Raw genomic sequence first — 22,257 nt, forward strand, 5'->3', positions numbered from 1 at the left:
CCCGTGCAACAGCAATGGTCTGCAGGTAGCTCATCACAATCAGCGGCACATCCATCAGCAGATAGACGGGGGAGGGGGGGGGGGGTATCATTTTTCGCCCCAGAGCTACGTAGCAACCATAGGAATCAGCCTGGGGGATGAGCATGCTGACTGTAAAACAGAAGGAGGGTTGTGTAAAATGACACTCTTTGATTCTGTCGTTGGCTTTCGAGGAGCCAACATGGACCCGGTCCCTGATGCACAATAACATGAATCTGTTCTCCACCTGACAGGATGAATGTTACAACTACATCAAAGTGCTGGTGCCACGCAATGACGAGACGCTTTTCGCATGCGGCACCAACGCCTTCAACCCCACCTGCCGCAACTATAAGGTGAGCAACCGCGGCCTCGATCCCTGATCATATTTCAGTGCAGCTGTTTGTCTCGGTCTTTGTGGGCTGTTTGTTTTGTCACAGCTTAAAATCAGTTGCTGTGTAGAGAGCGATGAAGGATGCAATGCATGCTCAAAACACTATATTTGTTCAGTAATCCTCGTAAAGATATCTAATGGTTGCGAGCAGGGCTCCTTCTAACATGTCATAAAACACTTCCAACGCTAAATATGAATTCCTAATGACCCTTAAGAAACACTTCACCTCATGCATTAAAGATCTCTTTATCAAGGACAGCAAAACTTCAGGATTACATGACCTATAACTTGCATTTCAAACACCTTTAATACCACAATTTCCATAACATACCCCATTAGGATGGTAATGGAAATGCAACAGCAAACCTAAATTGTACCACATATCCACCAGTGCTCATTGTTGTGATTGGTCAACCGGTAAGAGATGTCCCGCCCCTTTAGCCTATCACGTACAATGTGTTGGAGCGCTAGCCAATTAAAGCACAAGTGACTTTATGATACTGAAGAATACAAAGGAGTAAAATGAGCTAAACTCTAGCCCTTGAGACTATTCACATGCACACTAACCTATATGACACACTACAGGAAAGGGGGAAACCCGAAAAATGATATTAACAGGGCCTCTTTAGGTGGATTATCAGAGATGTCATAAACAGGTGGTCGTGGCTCACGCGGAGCAGATGTTCAAGACATCAGTAAAGACCATCTTTACGTCTGTGAGAGGCCACTATTGCTGGAACAACAATAATAAAGAAATGTTTACAGCACTTTGAAAAGGACGCCTCCTATAACATAACCCACACAGACTGGTCACAGTGGGTTGAATGCAGCATGTGTCAGCTATAAAGGAAGTCTGGCAGGCTGCACTTCAATATGTGTTCACAGCGAGGATACAACAAACAGCTGTGAGCTCAAAGTGCAGCCACACCAGTGAAAATAACTGGAAAATTATTAAAAGGTTAAAACGGAGTCTGAACAATCGCATCAGATGTGGACTTTAACCCGGAGCTGCAGATCTGTGTGTAGACTTCAAACGCTCCGTGTCGGTGGAATAATATGTTGGCGCAACAAGAGCAATCTGTTGACAGAACACAAGATATGCTGATGTGGGCAATAACACGGCGGCTACTCTCACACCTCGGACACAACAAAGCAGAGGGAGGAGAGGAAGGGAGGAAGTGAGGAGAGGGAAAAGACAGCGAGGTCGAGAGGAGATGAGGCTCAGCTCCTCCTCGTCTCTTTGCGTTTTATCTCAGATAATAAGATCCCAGATTCAAAGGTTTTATTGTCATATGCACAATCAATTGATGCAGTGATGAGGTTTTTCTTTTGGACGGACCTGGAAGTTGACTCAATCAGGACTCCGTTGGCTAAAAGCAATGGGATTTTCCATCAGAATTTAGTATGTTTCAGAATCTAACGTGTAGAAAACAGACGTACTTGCATTCAGCAGGATAACATCCATATATTAACACCCGTTGTTTTGATTTTTAAAGCATGCGTGCAATCGACAGGAGTAAAAAGCTAATGTTGGGCTATAAAGGAACTACATCCCGGTCACACGACTTCACGTCACCACCGCTAAGCTAAAGGCGGCTAACGTTAGCCGTGATGATATTTAGTAGTCTCTTTAACACACCTGTTATCAACGAGCGTTTTTAAGGCACGTAGAAGATTCAGGTGTTAACGAGTGGAATATTGGCTGACGTATTTTATGTCATGGATCAAAACTTGAACATCTTTTGAGCTTGTATGAACCACATACCATAGACCTTGAGACACAAAGGGAACCACAACTGGTGACAGGGTGACATATTTCAGGACTCATTCCTGCACCACCATAGCTGTGGCGTAGTTGTTGGGCATTAAATATCATAAGCCAGGTCTCTTTTAACGATGCAACTTACAATATACTTAAGGTATTAAAGAAAAGGATATCAAATCTGTACCCTGGAATAAATGCTGATTATTGTAGTCATTCATAAATATGTGCATTAACCAGACGTTTCTGCTATAGCTTTATACAGTAAGACTTCACAGACCCATATAGCCCCCCCCGCCCCCTCCCCATATTTAAAGCTCTTGCAGTTTGAGACCCCGGCACTGTGTCATGTCTGGTTTTATTAAACAGACCTCAGAGTGACATCACTGGTTTGATTCACAGCCGGCCATTAGAGGAGTAGGGGGGGCCAGCAGCACACTGTAAATCTAACAGTGAGGGGGAGTCTACAATCCAAGGGGGAGCTGAATATCTCAAGACTTTACATTTCAGTGGAGGCTTTTTATTTTCCACTGTGATGACCTGTGAACTAACCTAGTGGTCTTTATCAGGAGTGATGATGAGGGGGGGGCGGGTTCCTTCTGTGGTTTCTCATTAAATGACTAGATAATATGAGGAGGAGTTTACAGGTTTAATCAGTGGAAAATGGGATAAAAACAAGGGTGTTTTGCAGAATAAAAAAGGCAGTAGTATAGATGTGAGTCTTGAGTTTTGTCCTTGACCTGAAAATCTGGCCCCTTTTTACAGCTAATAGAAAGCTTTCCATGTACGACAACACCACTATTATCCAAAAGTACAAATTGAAAGCAATTAAATGTGCAAAAACATGAAAAATGAACATAATTTGAGAGCAAACAAATTAATGAAATGAAAAGGCATTTAGAAAACAAATTAACTCACACAGCTTGACTCGCCCTCTTATTATGTGTCGTGGTAGTGCTTGGCTTGAAATGATTATCTTTCTCTACAAGATGCGAGGCAGCTCCTCTCGATTCCTCATACACTAATCTTTGTCATTTCTTGTATGTGAACAGACACCAGATGTTTGTATCATGTATAAAGATGCTTACCCAAGTCATGATTTCTAAAATAATCGTACAAACACTCAAAAGGACTTTCATCTTCCATGTTGTTGGATTTCCCCTCGATCAGTATTTATTCAATCATCTTGTACTTGATTTATCATTCATCAGAAACATCTGAAAGGACTTTGATTAACACAGGTTTAAAACATTTCCCTGATTTGTTTTTTTATAATGCATCTGAAACATAATCTTCTCATTTAATATTTGAAAGTCTTAATTATCATGCAATGTGTTGTATTCCTTTTTTATTTATATATTTAAAGTATAACAATAAATATCTGCTTTGGGTTTATCATCATAAGCTACTTTTGCTTTTAACCCCGTGCAAAATGGTCAAACTTTGCTTTGTGGGGCCAATTTATATTTCTAAATATAACGATGAATTATTAATAATGATACTTATTATTAATATGTATTATTATTATTAATAATATTTATTATTAATATGTATTATTATTATTAATAATATTTATTATTAATATGTATTATTATTATTATTAATAATATTTATTATTAATATGTACTATTAATAATATTTATTATTAATAGTACATAGTAATAATAAATATTAATAATAATTATTATTAATATTTCCTATTAATATTTATTATTAATAATAATAATATTTGTTATTTATTATTATCATGCAAATTATATTTAAAATTGCATAAATTAATTATTAATGGTAGTCAATATTGTTATTATTATGATTAGTAGTATGTAAAATATATATTTAAGATCACATACATACATTAATAATAATAATCAATATTACCATTGAAATGATTTGTTAAAGGTACTTAAAGACACGTTAAAGATTAAAATTCATAAGTATTTGTCACATTATATATGATCTTGGACCATCTGTTTTGGGGCTTATGAAAGAAATGAATCTTGTGATAGACTGATAGAACCTGGATCCCATCAGGTCTCAGGTGTCACACGGGACCTGCTCAGTGTCTCTGCTCAGCTGCTTCCAGAGGTTAACACAGGAGAGAGATGGATGTAAGAACTGCATACAGATCTCCATCCCATCATCATCGCCTGATTTACACAAAACACCTCCACACATTCTTCTTTTGCAACCGCCTCCCCACATCCCCCACCCCCCCTGCTGCGTCTGTTTCCCCAGCCTGGAAAAAAAAGCAGGAGATGTGTATCCAGACAGCTAGGGAGACGGGGAGGGAGAGTAAATCATATCAAGGAATCTGTCTCTGGGACTACACCAGAAATCTGTGGAGGGTTGTGTGTGTGTGTGTGTGTGTGTGTGTGTGTGTGTGTGTGTGTGTGTGTGTGTGTGTGTGTGTGTGTGTGTGTGTGTGTGTGTGTGTGTGTGTGTGTGTGTGTGTGTGTGTGTGTGTGTGTGTGTGTGTGTGTGTGTGTGTGTGTGTGTGTGTGTGTGTGTGTGTGTGTGTGTGTGTGTGTGTGTGTGTGTGTGTGTGTGTGTGTGTGTGTGTGTGTGTGTGTGTGTGTGTGTGTGTGTGTGTGTGTGTGTGTGTGTGTGTGTGTGTGTGTGTGTGTGTGTGTGTGTGTGTGTGTGTGTGTGTGTGTGTGTGTGTGTGTGTGTGTTGGTCAAAGACGTGAATGGCCGCCCAACCATGAACATGCAGCTCCACTGACCAGACTGCGGAGACAGCTGCTCTGTAGCCGGGCTGTCTTCAACATGCGTTTGTGATACAACAAAACCTTAAAGCGTCTAATCCATCTGTCTGCCGTCGCTACAGCTTCATCCAAGCCTCCTGTTTCACTTCAAATCACGTCACTCTGCAGGACACGAGTCTGATCAATACTGTGGACTCCTAATCAGATTTAAAAACTAATTTAATTTTGTTTGAGGAGCACAAATGTGATTAGAGACTGAACGCTAACTGTGGTTATTTTCGGTTTCCATGGTCGCAATCCTGCTGATAATATTCCATTACTTGACTCGGACTCTCCTGGGTAAAAAGATCCCTTTTCATGGTGTTTATTTTGGAGGAATATAATAATCCCTACTATGAATCAGAGCAGACTGAGCTGAAAAGAGGTTTGGGGTTTCCCGCTTCCAGTTGTGTTCTATTGTTTTGTGTGCATGTAAATGGTCTGCAAAGGCTAAAATCCCTGCCCCCCCCCCCTGCCTGAAACGCTTTCGACTCCTTTTTCTACTTCGGTAACATAGTGACATCACTATGTAACCCATGCCCTTCTATTGTCTAGCGCTCCAACTCATTGCACGTGATAGGCTAAGGGGGCGGGACATCTCTAAGTGGTTGACAAATCCCAGCAGAGCCGGCCAGCTAACCAATCAGAGCAGACTGGGCTCTGGTTTCAGACAGAGGGTGGAAAGAGGTGCTGCAGCACAGGCAGTATGAGAAAAATAAAGAGCTTTCTGAACATTAGAGCATGGAGACATGTCCCAGGAGAGGAATGTAATACTGATATGATCCTGTGATGAACATAGTAAAGCCCCCCTTAAAGACATAAGTTCTGGTTAGGCTTGAAATGCAGTTGGGGAATTGAAAAAATTATGTTCTAGGGTTTTGTGAAAGAAAACGGTCAAAATAAGACATTACATGCAACAACCAGGACAACAAATCAGAATAGATGTTAACATGTCGTGTCCCACTGATCAAATCATTCACATGTATGACCAAACCCTGGGAGTCATGTTGTTCCTCCCCGTCACGTTCCCTGAGCTCTGCTTCCAGTTGTGAAGCCAAACTGCAGAACGCATTAATCGCTCTCCGTCTTTGCCCCCTTTTTTTAATATGTTTTATTCATGTCTTCACAAAAAGCTTTTCTCACCAAATCGCACTTTCTTTGTTGCTGCACGGGAGGATCCAGTAGAGGCTTCTCAGCACTGATATGTAGGGCAGCGCTGTTGTGTTGGATTGCATCAAGTTCAGAGGTGTAAACACATGCGACCCCTTTTTAAAATCTGGAGCGTTCGGAGCACAGATTTCTCACGGAATGTGTTTGGAGTTCATGCGAGGAGGTCATATGTCTGCCGTTTGCTCGATTAGTCCATTAAGTCCATTAAACAAGGAATTAAGAGTAGAGTTCATGCTGATGTTTAACAATACATGTTTTTCTGCATTTATCAGTGTTTTCACATATACCTTTTAACATTTTGGCCCTCAAAGCTCTGAAGAAGTGACCAAGTTAGACATTTAACTTCCCTTTTATAAAAAAAAAAAACGGTTCAACTTTAAAACCAAAATTGATCCAATGGTTACAATTCGGTTTTCTCGCCTGGAAATGGCACCATCTTGGAAAAACACTGCCAATTGGAAAATGTAAGTGGCTAACAGGGAGTTGTTTTTTAATGAATAGCCCCAAAGCGATGGACATTTTGGTGTATCCACTTTAGAAGGATGGTTACAGCTATCTGCAGCACTAAAGCAACCCTCTCTTTCTCTATGGTGATAAATCTTGAATAAATACTTTCAATGTCCCTCCTGTGGCAGATGGGGGACATCTGACAGTATTTAAAACACAATGCAGTATTAATAGTGGAGTTATCAGCCCATATGTGCAGCTATCATTTATCCCAAACGTTTGTTGTGACACCTCACTCTCTTTGCCGTTTTTAACTGAGTCATAAATCAAAAACAGTTCACAAAGCTGCTGTGAGGCTCGGATTTTTAACAACAGAAGGAGGCGCAAATTTATGAATTGCCAATAAGTGGAATAGCTCTATTGTGCCAGGATCAGTTTCAAGCTAATTTGAATCTAAAGTCTCTTGGCAGACGACAATGACTTACAGCACTTAGCAAACTAAATAATCCGCAACAGAAACATCATTCACACAACAGGACGAGGGTAACGTTATTGATTATCCTTATACCAAATACTTTGTTCAATGGAAGTCCCATTAAGAGTGAGTTTCTGACAGTCTGGCCTTAATTAGTTTGTGCAAGTTTTCCCATTTGGTTCCCCTCCACTCGTTTGCAATTTCTTTAAAGAGGCCCTATTGTGCTTTTTGGGGGTTTCCCTTTCATGTAGGTTTTAGTGCATGTAAATGGTCTGCAAAGGCTAAAATCCCTGTGTTCCCTCCAGAAGTGTGTTTCTCTCCCACACACACTCCCCTTTGCTGTAACATAGGGACATCCCACTCATTCTATGTGATGATGTGGGCTAAGGGGCCGGGACATCTCTAAGCAGTTGTCCAATCACAACAGAGCCGGCCAGCTAACCAATCAGAGCAGACTGGGCTCTGGTTTCAGACAGAGGGTGAAAAGAGGTGCTGCAGCACAGGCAGTATGAGAAACATAAAGAGGTTTTTGAACATTAAAGCATGGAGACATGTCCCAGGAGAGGAATAAACACTAATATGAACCTGAAACCTCCTCTTGTATGAAAACATAAAGAGAGAACACACACTGATTGCGTCTGAGGGGACACAGCAGCGCATAAATAACGCCACGTGTTAATGGACTGTTTAAGGTGTGTGTGTGTGTGTGACTGTGTGTGTCTCCTTGTTGCTACACAGGGTGTTGAATCTGCTCTGCGTGCTCACTCCACACACTCTCACACACACACACACACACACACACACACACACACACCACTGGGTTTTACTCATTGTTGTACCCGAGCTTTACAACCTTGTTAACAGCATGTTGGAAAATAGCAGCTAAATATCTGCGGCGGAGAGATAAACTATCCTTTCCGCTCGTGACGGCAGGACCTCCACCATTACACCGTTTATTTATGGACCCGCCTCACAAACAAGACTTCAAATAAAACTAATCTTAATGATGCATGCGTTTCCTTTCATCATCACAGATTGATTTCCCGCATAAAATACTTTTGTTTGTTGATTGATTTTGCAGCCGTGACCTCGCTGTTTCCATTCTCTGTCTTTCATGTCCAATTTTCTCAACCGGGCTAGCCTTTCAGTTGTGTAAACGGTCTAATAAAGTATTCCCTTGTGTCCCGTCTGACCTAGATGTCCACTCTGGAGCAGGAGGGGGAGGAGGTGGTGGGACAGGCTCGATGCCCCTTTGAGTCTCGCCAGTCCAACGTGGGTCTTTTTGCAGGTGAGTAAAGCAGAAGCTAATGAAAAGTCATATGATTACCTCCCACAGCGCCTGATCTGTGCCCTTTCTCCTCTTCAGTGTCCTCTATGTTCCAGATTGATTAAGGCTTCAACATTTCAATTTCATTTTTATTCACAAAATGTTCTAAAATCAAGTAACACAGAATCAAGATTTGAAATTGGGACACCTTCATAAGCTAAACCAAGCTCGAGGATAGGTGTCAGACACTACACACAAAGTATTTAAATGATGTATTTCTAACGTGTCAAGAGTTAGACACAGTTTAGACTAAACTAAAAAACACCTCAAACTATCCAAATACCAGGGTAGCTAATCTCAACCTAAAAAGTTCCTAAAAAGTCACAAAAGGCTGATCTGCCTTTAGAGGCTTTTCAGGTGATGCTCCACTGCAAGGATAAATGATTAAATGGATTTTAGTAGTTTAGTGAAGAGAGCCGATCGAGACCAAATTTAAAAATGTAAAAGTCCTGAATTTCGTCCTTTTTAATCAAAAGTGTGTTTTATGATTTCTCTGAGGGATTAGGACTCTACCAGTTTTACAGGATCGGATTTATTTGAGAGGTTATTTGTACCTCATATTTTGGCCAAACGTTTAGAACTTCGCCTAGCTTTGAGTTTTTTCCATTTGTTTAATGCATATTGATTTTAAACCTTTGACATTTCTAAATGATAATGCACCTGACAGAGATGAATGCACTCTTACTGCTACAAGATGAAAGTCATAGTTTAACTTTCTAAAACACATTACCATTGTTTGATCTTAACATGTCTCCGATAAAAGGTTCTGTACGTGTAATAACATTATAATGGGGTCATTAAATGGTAAACGGACTGTCTTTTCGACCCTTTAAAGCGCTTTACATACTACGAGTCATTCACCCGTTGTCACCTCATTCATGCAGAGCAGATCCTCTTGCTCTAGGGTTGAAAGACGACCGCACTCCCTCACCCATTACTTACATTTATTTTGATATCAATGAAGAAATCATAACTTATATAAAAGTATCCCCCGCTGAATTATCCATAAACATAGTCTTTGTAAGGGACCTCAATTGTTAGAGTGAAATAACTTCAGAGTTTTGATAAATACGTTTAAAATCCTCTTAAAAAAAAGGTCTCGAAGTAAGAAAGTCCTGTACAGGAAATAAATGAACATTACAATACCACAAAGTAATAAGAAAGTACATGTAGATGCATACAGATCACAATACAATGTTTGATAACCATATGTCATATTGTTTTATCTAGAAATGTATGTATGTATATTTAATATAAAGGTGGAAGAAGGAAATTACCTCTGAGACTGTAAGAAATCAAATACCTAAACTTAAGTACAGCTACACCCTTCCTAATTTATCTGGGCGATTAAGTATGAGTGCACACATTCATCCCAGGCTGTAATCTGAATTTGCCCCTTGATGGACTTTAATGTGTGGTTAGATTTTCTGCACTAATGATAGCAGAGCGAAGCTGATACTGTGTGAACATGTCGGGGTCGGGTTCAGGGAGAGTGAAGGCCGAGCCAGACTCCATCCTGCCAGGTTTCCACTGACATTTATGCAAAGTTCACACAGGGTGTTATTAAAAGTGACACTTTCTCCTACATCTGCTATCATCAGCCTCTTTCTAAAGGGCAAAATAAAAGTCACCTGTGACCAAAATAGACGCTTCAAAGAAGTGGGTTGTTCCTGGGAGTTATGATCCCTGACAATGTAATCTGAAATCACCTTTTTCTGTCTTTTTTTTTTCTCATCTCAGGCGGTGATTTCTACTCGGCCACCATGACAGACTTCTTGGCGAGCGATGCAGTGATTTACCGAAGTCTGGGAGAAAGCAGCCCTGTGCTGCGTACCGTCAAGTACGACTCCAAATGGCTGAGAGGTGAGCGTAGATGAGCAGTAAGAGATAATGTGCAGAGAGCCGCTCATTAAGGTGAAAAGGGTCCCGATGCAAAGCTGCAGAATGTCTCGCGTATTACACCGCTACTTACTCAATAAATTAACAATAGGAATCACAGAACTGATTTAAACAATGATTTAATGATTTGAAATGTAACAAAAGGATTTCCGTGGTAAAGTCTGTTCACATTTTCTATCCCTTAACCAGTCTTTAAACACTGCCAGAGCCCATACCGTGTTCCCTTTAGTGCTCGTTTCCTGTCTGCCTTCTTCCGCTGTTCCATTCAGTGTTTAAATCCTGTTTGTCTTCTTCTGCTGTTCCCACTGTGCTTACTTCCTGCCTGACTTCTTCTGCTGTTAGTGTGTACTTCCTGTCTGTCTTCTTCTGCTGTTTGTGTGTACTTCCTGTCTGTCTTCTTCTGCTGTTTGTGTGTACTTCCTGTCTGTCTTCTTCTGCTGTTTGTGTGTACTTCCTATCTGTCTTCTTCTGCTGTTTGTGTGTACTTCCTGTCTGTCTTCTTCTGCTGTTTGTGTGTACTTCCTGTCTGTCTTCTTCTGCTGCTGTGCTTACTTCCTGTCTGTCTTCTTCTGCTGTTTGTGTGTACTTCCTGTCTGTCTTCTTCTGCTGCTGTACTTACTTCCTGTCTGTCTTCTTCTGCTGTTCCCTTCAATGTTTACTTCCTTCATCAGCCATCATGAGTCAATGCACCATCAGTATATAAATCTTTCTGCAGACTGATGACTGCATTGTCCTCCTCCTGTCTACTATCTCGATATAAAAGTGATCCAAATCGACCAATCAGAATCAAGTATTCACCCATGCTGTGTAATGCAGAGCAGTATTAAGCACACTAGCATACAGTTGTGGCACTGGTGTTGAGATTTGGAAATTGGGCGACTCTTTATTTCTCTGATATATGAAACTGTCAAAGGCTAAAGTTTGGTCCTGATTGCTTTTCCATTTGGAATCATATTCCAAGCCTGCAAAAGACCAGGATTCACTGCACTCAGAGGGTAGCAAATCTCTTCTCAAATCTTTTATCGTTGCTTGCCCTTCTATAGTAATCATTCAGGCAGCGGGCTTCTCGTTCCTCCTGGTACTCACAGTCGCAGATCGTATCAGAAGGAAGTGATTAACATTCATTTCAGAAGTTTCTTTGTTTTCTCCGAGCTGGTTTCTGTGCTCGGCCATCGATATGTCTCTCTCTAACACCGCTGTGTCTTGATTGCGTCCCGGGAAATTTCACCAAGGCTGTCATTTTCATTAGCTCATAATTATCCAGTCAAATTGGTCAATTATTTCCTGATCTTCAATCATCACACAAGAGATACCTTCCTTGTCATCCTCATTTAAGGGGGCATGTAGTCTATTTAATTTCCCATCCTATCAAGACATAAAATGTGTCTTTGTGGAGCTACAGTGAGACAACAGAGTAGTGCACGATGTGTTTTTGTAGAAGGACCCAAAGTTAGCATCAAAGCACAAAGTCACAAAGTCACAAAGGATTTGGGAATATTGCACAAAATATGATCTCCCATTTTGTAAGTGTGAATGCCATCAATTTAGGCAAGATATAAACTAACTACATGACGGTCACATGGCTGCATGACACCACCGCTAAGCTAAAGGCGGCTAATGTTCGGTGTGATGACGTTTATAAACTTGTTAGCAACAGCTGAATAACACAAACATCTCTTGAGCTTGTGTTAACCACAGACTTTGTCAGGCATCTCAATGCATTCAAAAGTAATGATTCACTTGATGGGAACTGGAAGTGCTAAAATGCTAACTCATCATGGAAGTGCTAAAATGCTAATTTGTTCCTGTACTGCTCTATCGCTTCCAGCAGACAGACAAACATTTGAATCCACAAAATCTGTCTGCAGATCTCAACACAATCTTTAGGTTTTAGGTATTTCAGTCGTGTGTGTACCCCTGGCTGAACTTCATCTCTAAAAGTGACTGACTTTATCTCAGTGATACGGGTGTTTTTATCAGCTCTGATCCAGGACCAGCTCTGCTTTGTTATCTCCGTGATAGTACGTGTTTTTTCCTTATCTTTCTGTCCCTATATGTAAATGTGCCATTTCAGAACGCTCTCTCCCAGCATTTCTCCTGGGCCCATTGTCCAAATTGAGCGTTTGTGTTTACCAGCTCCACTGATCGCCTGCTCTCGATGCACATGTCATTCTAGGAATAAGTCTTCACTGCCACATGTTTTTTTGTCTCCTGCCTCCCACAGAGCCCCATTTCCTGCACGCTATCGAGTACGGGAACTACGTATACTTCTTCTTCAGTGAGATCGCAGTGGAGTATACCACTCTTGGCAAGGTGAGGCCTCAGACACTTTTGTGGTGTGTGGTGTCTGTATAATTGTCAGGGTGGAATGAAGTCAATATCTCGTGCCAGATGCTTACAATCACTTTTAATGTCTGCTAATTATTTCCTGTTCATAAACATGATTGATGGCTATCCGCAGTAAGGGATGTTCGCCTCCTGTGCCCTCAGGTGGTTTTCTCCAGAGTCGCACGTGTCTGTAAGAATGATAATGGCGGTTCCCCGAGAGTGCTGGAACGTTACTGGACGTCATTCCTCAAGGCCCGGCTGAACTGCTCCGTGCCGGGAGACTCCTTCTTCTACTTCGATGTTCTGCAGTCGCTGACAAACGTTCTGCAGATCAACCACCGGCCGGCCGTGCTCGGGGTCTTCACCACGCAGGCCAACAGGTTAGAATCCATGTGGTTGTCTCTGCACAATATCATTACTTATAGTCCTTTGGGAAAAAGAAGATGCATGCATAAAAAGTAAAGTTACTTCCAGCTATAAAGGAGTTATTTCTAAAAGACGCAGACCAACCTGTTGCCTTTGCACCTTGGCCTATGAACCTTACACAGAAAAAGAAGTAGTACTTAAAGGATTTAGATCAATAAAGACTAATGCACCAACAGCAAGAATTATATTATCCTTGCTGTTTTCTTGCAGTTCTGAGTTTATATTTTTGTGGTTTATTGCATATTGATATGCAATAATATTTATTTGGATTATATAATGTAGAAAAATATTTACAAAAGTATTCCATTGCTCTCCTTAATACAAAAGACAGTTTCACCAGACTTTGCCATATGCTGCTTTCCAGACCTTTGTCTCCATCTTTTCTAATGCCGCCTTCCCCTGTGCTCCCGCCAACAGCATCACCGGCTCTGCAGTGTGTGCTTTCTACATGGACGACATAGAGAAGGCTTTCAGTGGCAAATTCAAAGAGCAGAGGAACAGTGAGACAGCGTGGACACCTGTTCCCGAGGATCAGGTCCCGAAACCAAGGTGAACAAACACACCTCTAAAATAACAAACTGTCTCTTTCCAAAAACCTGTTTCTCTGCCTTTAACGATGGAGTTTTGCAGCTGTTGTTGTTCTACAGTCAACTCAGAACCAAACAAAACAATAAGACACCTGTTCCTCCCTCCTGAGCGTCCCCAAAACCAAACTGATGCCAGTGTTTTCACATCTTTCGTCTGATGGCTTTGTTCTTTGCTCTTGTTCAGGCCGGGATGCTGCGCCGGGGAGGGATCAGCGGCGGCCTACAAGTCGTCCACCACCTTCCCCGACGACACGCTGACCTTCATCAAGTCCTATCCGCTCATGGACGAGTCGGTGCCCTCGGTCAACGACAGACCCTACTTCACCCGCACCACCAGCAGGTAGGGGACGTGTTTAATGCACTCTTCATTCCCAAAGTTTAGTAAGTGTTGCAAATGTTGCAGGCATCACATATCTGGCCTTGCACAAACAAACACTGAGCAGCCTCCTCCATTCCTCCCGGTCAGGATGCATTCAGTTAGTTATTGAGCTAAGTGGGGCTTGGTACTATACCTAGAAAACCCTGGAAAGATTACTAGATCACCCCCAGGAAGAGCTGAGGGGAAGAGGACAGAGGACATCTGAGTTACCGTTTCTAGCTAGCTGTAAGGCCACATGAGCAATGTAAAGATGGACGCTTACTTACAATTCCTGCAGGTTTTATAAGAGAACCTACAGGCTCTCTCCTGTGGGGACTATTATTCAGGTATCATTTTCCATCTCTAAATAATGTACCGGCGGTGTTTCCTCACTCGGGGCTGTGATGTGGTATTGATGAGTGAGTTCAGGTGGAACACACAACCATGTTCCTCATTAAAACCCATCGGATTTACTGAAGCGCTCGATCCCTGCCAACGTCAGAGACCAGCGGCACGAGGAGGGGGGGCTTCCTCCAGTGCTGACCTGTGTGTGTGTGTGTGTGTGTGTGTGTGTGTGTGTGTGTGTGTGTGTGTGTGTGTGTGTGTGTGTGTGTGTGTGTGTGTGTGTGTGTGTGTGTGTGTGTGTGTGTGTGTGTGTGTGTGTGTGTGTGTGTGTGTGTGTGTGTGTGTGTGTGTGTGTGTGTGTGTGTGTGTGTGTGTGTGTGTGTGTGTGTGTGTGTGTGTGTGTGTGTGTGTGTGTGTGTGTGTGTGTGTGTTTGCGCAAATCCACTGCTTTCACACGATGTTGGGCTGAATGTAGAAGTGTTGCAGACAGTGTTGCATAAACTTCAGAAATGTTTGTACACATCACATATTCAGCACACACACACACACACGACAAACAGCAGCCTCCTGAAGCAGAGCCAGGCTGACAGCCAGCCAGACACGGCAGCGGCTCCTCGCTGGGGAAACATGTGCCGTCTCACATCTGGCTCCGAAAACATCACATCTGCCTCGACTCCCCAGAGAGAACCCAGATAAATTAAATCTAACCAGAAGCACATCACGCCGTCAAAGCAGGGACACACTGTCAGGTCTATGTGGGTAAACACAGCAGCGTCCGTGGGACCATCTGGGGAGGGACAGAGGGCCGCTGGTGTGCCTCAATTTGGATACTTCCCTTAGTACAACACGTACAGATTGTACTTCAGTAGATTGAGAATTTCAACAGAGGGTTGTTGTCTGGATTTGAATTCAGAGGTGTTAAGAAAGTATCCTACCTGAAGCCTGGAATTAAAACATATAGGTGCTGATGTTAAGAGTAAACTGCATTTTGACTGTGTGAAGCAGGTTCAAAACGATCCTGAATCTAGAAAATAAAAGCAGAGAAGACGAGTAAAGTTCATCCCTCCGTCAACAACAGCCACCGGACAAGGTGCCCTTCAGCACGGCTCCTAATCCTCCGGCGCTCCACTGGAGCCAGCAGGAGAGGCTGTGGTGAAGCTGGGCTGGGGGGGGGTGGATGAATATGAAGTAGAGTGGAGCTCCAAATAAAAAAAATCTCACTTGAAATGTTTAATAAAGACAAAGAGAGAAAGCTGGGGCTTGGAGAGAGACTGCAGTGTGGAGGAAAAGTGGCTCGCAGTAGGAAGGAGGCATCGATCCTCCGGCTGTGGGTGGATGGATGGATCGGGGGATGAATTAATGGATTAAAGGATGTAGGCAATGGAGGGAAGGGAATTAGGGGGATGCTAGATGAAGTGATTGATTGCACGCTGATGTTTAATACAATGAGCTCAGTGTTCGCCCACATGTTTGTTTTGTCATCATGGAGGATCGACTTTGACAAAACAAAAAAACAACGTGAAGATGCCAACCAACACACATGGCGTCGTTAGCCCACTCAGTTACATCATCGACTTAACTTAACAAGATCCAAGCTTTGAATCAGTCTGTTTATACATAGGTCATCTTCTCTACAAGGTAAACAATACTTTAAACTAGGCCTGCACGATTTAACACATCTACATGTTGCAGGAGGCGCATTTAGTTTATTTTGTGATCAACTTTTTATACATTTTCCAGCCAATCTTTACCAGATGACTCAAACTGTTTCAGATTTTAAAGAAAAGGAGCCACCCCACCGCTCTTTCTTTAATAGAAAATTGTTGTCTTTGCAAAATGTAAAAGTGGTAAATGCAATATGTGTAAATATCTGACTGAAGTGTTGTGTTGTTGCCTGAATATTGTCTTATACAGACCTAAACTAAAAGCCTTGTTTGGTACAGATCCTCTTAAAATATAACCAAAAATCCGTCAAAAATAATCACAATCTTCACCTTCCTCCAGGTTCAAGTTGACCCAGATAGCGGTGGACACGTCCGCCGGGCCGTATAAGAACTACACCGTGGTGTTTCTGGGCTCCGACAACGGACACGTGCTGAAGATCCTGGCCAGCACCGAGGGGGCCAACGCCTCCTTCAGCACCCAGCTGCTGGAGGACATCGACGTGTACAACCCCAGCAAGTCAGTCTGCTTTGATGTTGATATTGGTGTTTGTCCGTCCTGTTTGAAGCCCTTCGTGTTGTCCTTAATTGATTTATTTGAGTTTAATTAGATGGAAAATGCTAAAAAAGTATTGTTTTTGTACAAATGATTATATTCCTGAGCTACCTCTAAGGATACTACATGTTAAGTGCCCTAAGTTTTGACCCCAGACTGAAAATTCTGCAGTAAAATTTGCCATTGAATTTCAGGGCTTTAGTTGCATAAAGCTGCTCCGATGTCACCACATTCGGTACGCCCGTTACTCGGACATATTTCAAATTAGCTTTCAGTAGCCTCACCCCAGTAAAAGTGCAAAATGTTTCCAATAAAAGCCTGTAGGAGAGATTATCGGGAAAAAATGTAGCTGACGTGAATGCGAGGGCCCGTTCAATTCTGCGTGCAGCTCTACCGTGTTTCTGTATTCCTCCTTCACTTCTAATCTTCTTCTTAGTCCTCTTCTCTCGCCCTCTCTCCTCTCTGTTTCGTCCTGCACACCCACTCTTCTGTGTGTTGTAACACTTTGCATCACCCTGTGCGGCTGCAGGCGAAGCTTCTTCCTCTGTGTCTTCTTTTGTTTTCTGTCAGCACAGTGTGAAGAGTCTATCTGCATAGAGGTTTGCTTTACGGGCTTGCTGTAGCCTTCTCCAACAGTGCCAGTCGTCCGCAGGGCTGATTTTTAAAATGCCTGCTGCTGACCGTTGGTGGTGCTCTGTGTTCCTAGGTGTAACGTGCAGGGGGAGGACAGGAGGGTGCTGGGTCTGGAGCTGGATCGGGATCATCACGCCTTGTTCGTGGCGTTCTCCAGCTGCGTGATCCGCGTGCCGCTCAGCCGCTGCGCCAACTACACCACCTGCAAGAAGTGAGTCACCTGTGGGGGGTGTGTACCTGTGTGGTGGAACAATTAGCTGATTAATCAATTTGTTGATTAGCAAATAAACACCTCTGAGTCTGCTGGGATTTAGGCTAGAAGTCACCTATCAGCAGACTTTTGCTTCGTGATGGTTTAAAATAATCTCTGGTTTCACTGCCATCCTTGATTATTAAATACATGAGAGGAGATTAGGTGTGGCTATAGTGTTAGTGTCAAGCTAGTGCTAATGTGGATCCTAATAAAGAGTGGGGCGTGTAGGGAAACATAAATGCATGTAAGAATAGAGATGCTAATATACTACGTTTGCATGATTTGCCACATCCACTTTAAGCGTATAGCGGACTGGAGTGTATCCTCTAATTAGCACCCTCATGTACTGAACCATTTTGAATCCAAACTAAATCCTGAGATACCGTAATATCCACACTGAATCGAGTCTTGCGGTCATGAACTTTAACTGTCTGGCTCACCTCCAGAGATAACTTGAGGAACTCGTGAAGACGTTATCTCTGGTAAAAGGAGGAAGGAGTTACTGGAAGTAGCTTAGCATCTTATTTGGGTTCCTTCTGTAAGCCGGGGACCCCGAAGCATAGCCATAACACACTGGAGGTATTATACCCACCATGTGGCCAGGGAATGTCTCGGGATCCCCCAGGAAGAGCTGGAGGAGGTTTCCGTTATCTCACATGGACCCTGATAAGCGTCAGTTCAAAAGGAGTTCAGAACTGGAGTCGGGAGATGTTTCTCTACGGATAAAACCAATCATAAGAGGGAAAATGTATCAGACTGAGTCCTTTTTTAAGAACAGTATTGGCACAATAGAGTATTAACATTCATCCATTTTAAATGTACCATTTTTTTTACCCATAAAGCAAAGGTTTTGGCTGGAAAAAAGGCAAAAGTCATGGAAACAAAACATGTCAAATACTTTTATAACGTGTCGAAATCAGCCTGAATCCTGAGACCTCACTGACCAGGAGCTCTGCGTGAATTCAGGGCGCCCTCGCTGTGTACCGGGAAGAAAACGACACTTACACTGCCTGTAACTCAAGTAAAGGAGAATCAATTTCCTCTGCACATACCAATTTAAGAAATGTGTCCACTGCTCATGGCTGTTAGAGGCTTTGGGAGAAAAGCCGGTTCCAAATAGCAGATGGTATGCTATTATTTACCTTACCTACACTTTACCCTGAAAGCACTCTGAGGTTATGAGTGTCGGTGGCATGTGAGAGTCAGATTAAACAGAGCAGCAGGAAAGTACAGGATGGAAAGAAGTGAGTGGCAGGGTTTAAGATTTCTATTCTGATCTGATTCCTGCCGGAACTATAAGATTTGACTGATCTTGAACGTGAACCCATCTGTTTACAAGCTGCAATGAGTGTGTTCTTAGAAAGCTAATCATTTCCTATCCTTGGGATTTACAGTCACTGGTAAACTCAGAATCAGAAATCCATTGTTCCTTTATTGAAGCGTGGCAGCCGGTCATAACAGTATGACATTTTAAAGCAGAACAAATTGCTCGTAATTGTGTTGTTGGAAATTAATGGAGCTGGTTCCTTAGTCTTGAATGCCAGAAGGTGCTTTCCCTGTTAAATCAGGTTACAGGAAACCAGTGATCATGTGTGAGCATGCACTGGTTACTGTAAACAGGCTTACACATGCAGGAGGCCAGTAATCAGATTACTCTCCTACCCGCCCTCTTATTTAGAGACAGTTGGTAGTGGTAGAATAATTGGAAGTAGTAGTTTTATTATAAATAAACGTATATTCTTTGTCAGTGTTTGTCTGACTTTGGTTGACAGTATTTAGTATATTAGGACACATCACTGCATCACATGTCAAAGGTTAAAACCCGGATGTGCATGGCAAAGACATCATCTTCCTCCATGAGAACATTTTCTTTTATCTGATCCCTGACCCCGGTTTTTAGGGAACAGCGTTTCTCATTTCATCGTCAACTTACCACCCCATAAACACAGCGGCCGCAGGTCAGCGTCTGGTGTAAACTCTGTAAGTGATACACAACAGAGCTTTCACAGTGCTGCTGTCGAGACCCTGGCGCTGCTTTCAGGAACACTTTATGAGCAGAGAGCACAGCAGAACTGTCTTTGTCTGCTGCCTTTTGTTTTGTCAGGCGTTGTTTTACTTAATGTACTCACTCCCCGGGCTTTGGGATCTATTTTTGGGGCTGGGAGGAATGTTGGCCCCTTGTATTTCCCCCCTTTTTTTCCTAAAACCCTCTCAACCCAGAGGAAGGATTTCTCCCCGGCTGCACCAGGGAATACATTTACCCCCATAGCATGCTAAGCCCTCATTGCAAAGGCCTGGAGAAGCTCTCAACATCGTTTAGTCATAAATTGGATCCAGCTGATTGGCTGGGTGCCAGCAATGGTGGCTGCTGTGTTTTTTTTTTCCTGAGCGATGGAGAAGAGGGTGCATAACAGATAGGGCCAGTCCTACTTAAGCACACGGACCGAATGCATCCCCAGAATCCTTTCTAGAGACTAGAGCCACAGCACACCTCATCCTGGGATTAGGGGCCCCGTAAGCCTCATCAGCAGTGGGCAGGAGGTCAGGTTTCAGCCGGCATATCCTCCTTTACCACTCCAGTGAATCTGTCTCCCTCCACGTTAGATTTCTCTGTTGTCTGCCTCCATTTTCTCCCGGTCTCTGCTTGTTTTTCTCCTTCCCTCACTGTAGCCTGCACCGCCAGGCTTCTTTTTTTTTTTTCACTCGCCGCCCCGCTGCCAATATTAGGTTTCAGCAGCGGCTGTAGGAGGAACTGTAGGAAATGGGAGTTTTTAATAATGAAATACAATAAAAGGGCAAAAGAGGCCCCAAACCCTGAGAGTCTGCAGATCCAGGGATTTTCTACTCCAGTGGATATTTCCTTTCATTTGAACAGTGACTGTTCTGAGAGAAAGAGCACATTCACTACTTTCTGTCTTGCTGTATTAACAATTATGTTCTTAGTTATTTATTAGGTCCTTTTCTAAAGAAGGGTTTTCGAGGTGCTGCCTAAACCCTCGTGTTTACATGTGTAATGTACCTTTAAGAGGACCATGACTGTCTCCTGAGAAACAGTGAGCGTTGTTCCAGTCTCATGTTGGCAGTCAGCAGATACGTCAATCACCCGCTCCTACTTACATCCATGTCTGTTTTCTGATTCAGTGAATAAGGTGCTGGTTGTACTTCCAGCTGTTTACTTCCTCCGTGCGGGTACGAGTTCCGAATACATTAACCATCATCAGTAGCCATGAGTCACATTCCCAGCACAACATAATGTGCTTTCCCTCCATTCTGAGAGCCTCACATGTCTGTTGATATACACTCTTCCACTGATCCGCTGTCAGCCCGTCGTGTTTAACTCTGTATTTAATCCTGCAGCCTGTATAATTACAAAATATCACTGGGGTTAGAGTGAACTGTATTTTCACCCAGCAGCAGCGACATAATGAGCACAAACTATGCAGCGACAATAGACTGAAGACAAACAATGGTGATGTTTATCTGCTGCCAATCTAAAGCCCCTTTAGAGATGAATAATGCTAAATAACGCCATGAGAGGTGAAAGTAAACAACAATAAAAACATCCGCAGAGCGCTGGTGGTCATGTCAAACCTTCACGGCACTCACGGAAGTTTTAATGAGGACTCCTGTGGCCTGTTTTAAATATCTAAAAGTATTTACAACTATCTGAACTGTGAGTGCAGGTGTCACACCATCATCACCTTCAGCCTGTAAACCCCGCAGAGAAATCCCACCGAGCGTCCCTCCCTGCAGATCAACAGGGAGACCATTCCCCCTCAGTATAAATGGATGCATCGGCGTCCTCAAAGTACTTTGCACACACTGTATGTTTTTAATTATTCTTTTTGATTGTTTTTATGTAAATGTAAAGAAGAACAAGAACACCTTATCTGGAGATGCCTTGGAGATATCTAACCAATTCACACAGAGGAAATAAAAGAAACAGCTGTCAAAAAGGCATCAAAGTTACTGAGTCTTTTCAGGCATTTCCAAAAACAATCCATGCTGTTGTTTTTCTACAGTCTTTTTAATAATGCAAACAAGCGTGCAGTTCATGCAGATTTAGTGACGATTGTTTTTTGTCTAGACTGTCAGGAGGCGTTTGTTTTTCTCTGGAAAATATCCCGAGAAGCGTCTGTTGATTTGTACATGATAAGCATCCTAGTGTTAATTATACTGAGTCAAAGTTACAGGGTGTCCCTTAACCTGCACAAACACTAGGAATAAGTTCAGTGAGTACTTGTTAGAGACCAAGGGTGTCCAAACTTTTTTCCCTGAGGACCACATCCACAAAAAACATCGCTCAGAGGAGAGTATAGAGAGTATGTTGCCACTTAAGTTAAGTTATAAGTTAGCAAAATCAATCAAATGTAGGCAAATGATGCTGGATAATTGAATATACCCACAATATATCACAGCTCTCCGTACGGTTTCATTTATTTATCACAGCTCATCCTTTAAAACAGAAGCCTCAGATGTCTTATGATAAGAGGAAATATGAAAGGTATTTTTTAAGGGCTTTTTTTCATCAACTTTAATTGACTGAATTCATTTGAAAATGTGGCTGATTAACACAACAACAACAATAATAAGAAGAAGAACTCAAGCATTTGCTGCGGGCCAATTTAAAGTGGGCCACGGGCCGTAGTTTGGACACCCCTGTTCTAGACGTACTCTACTCCTGAGCTGAGTAGTGACTGGAGTTTCTGTTCGGTTCACACTCTGAATGTTGATCATCATTCTTCCAATATTGACGCCTCTCAGCGTGCATGAGAAATGGAAATCCAAACTTCAGAGTGAAACACAAACTCTCCTTTCATCAGCAGAAACAACTCTCTGTCTGTCGCAGCGCCGCGGTGTGACGGAGCACCTCG

At 42.6% G+C, this 22,257-nt stretch overlaps 1 protein-coding gene across 6 annotated transcripts in view; it reads left to right on the top strand.

Annotated features, from left to right (window-relative positions):
- The window catches only part of sema6cb (semaphorin 6Cb), a 149,994-nt gene that overhangs the window by 92,841 nt on the left and 34,896 nt on the right, over positions 1–22,257 (top strand). For all 6 annotated transcript variants that reach the window (XM_063879382.1, XM_063879383.1, XM_063879381.1 and 3 more), the window contains 9 exons: positions 273–374; positions 8,208–8,298; positions 10,078–10,200; positions 12,461–12,549; positions 12,727–12,944; positions 13,408–13,539; positions 13,762–13,917; positions 16,285–16,461; positions 17,204–17,341. In XM_063879382.1, the coding sequence (XP_063735452.1) occupies positions 273–374; positions 8,208–8,298; positions 10,078–10,200; positions 12,461–12,549; positions 12,727–12,944; positions 13,408–13,539; positions 13,762–13,917; positions 16,285–16,461; positions 17,204–17,341 (1,226 nt within the window). The remainder of the gene's footprint in view (positions 1–272; positions 375–8,207; positions 8,299–10,077; positions 10,201–12,460; positions 12,550–12,726; positions 12,945–13,407; positions 13,540–13,761; positions 13,918–16,284; positions 16,462–17,203; positions 17,342–22,257) is intronic.

The sequence above is a fragment of the Eleginops maclovinus genome, chromosome 3, assembly GCF_036324505.1.
Source record: "Eleginops maclovinus isolate JMC-PN-2008 ecotype Puerto Natales chromosome 3, JC_Emac_rtc_rv5, whole genome shotgun sequence".
Classification (NCBI taxonomy): Eukaryota; Metazoa; Chordata; class Actinopteri; order Perciformes; family Eleginopidae; genus Eleginops; species Eleginops maclovinus.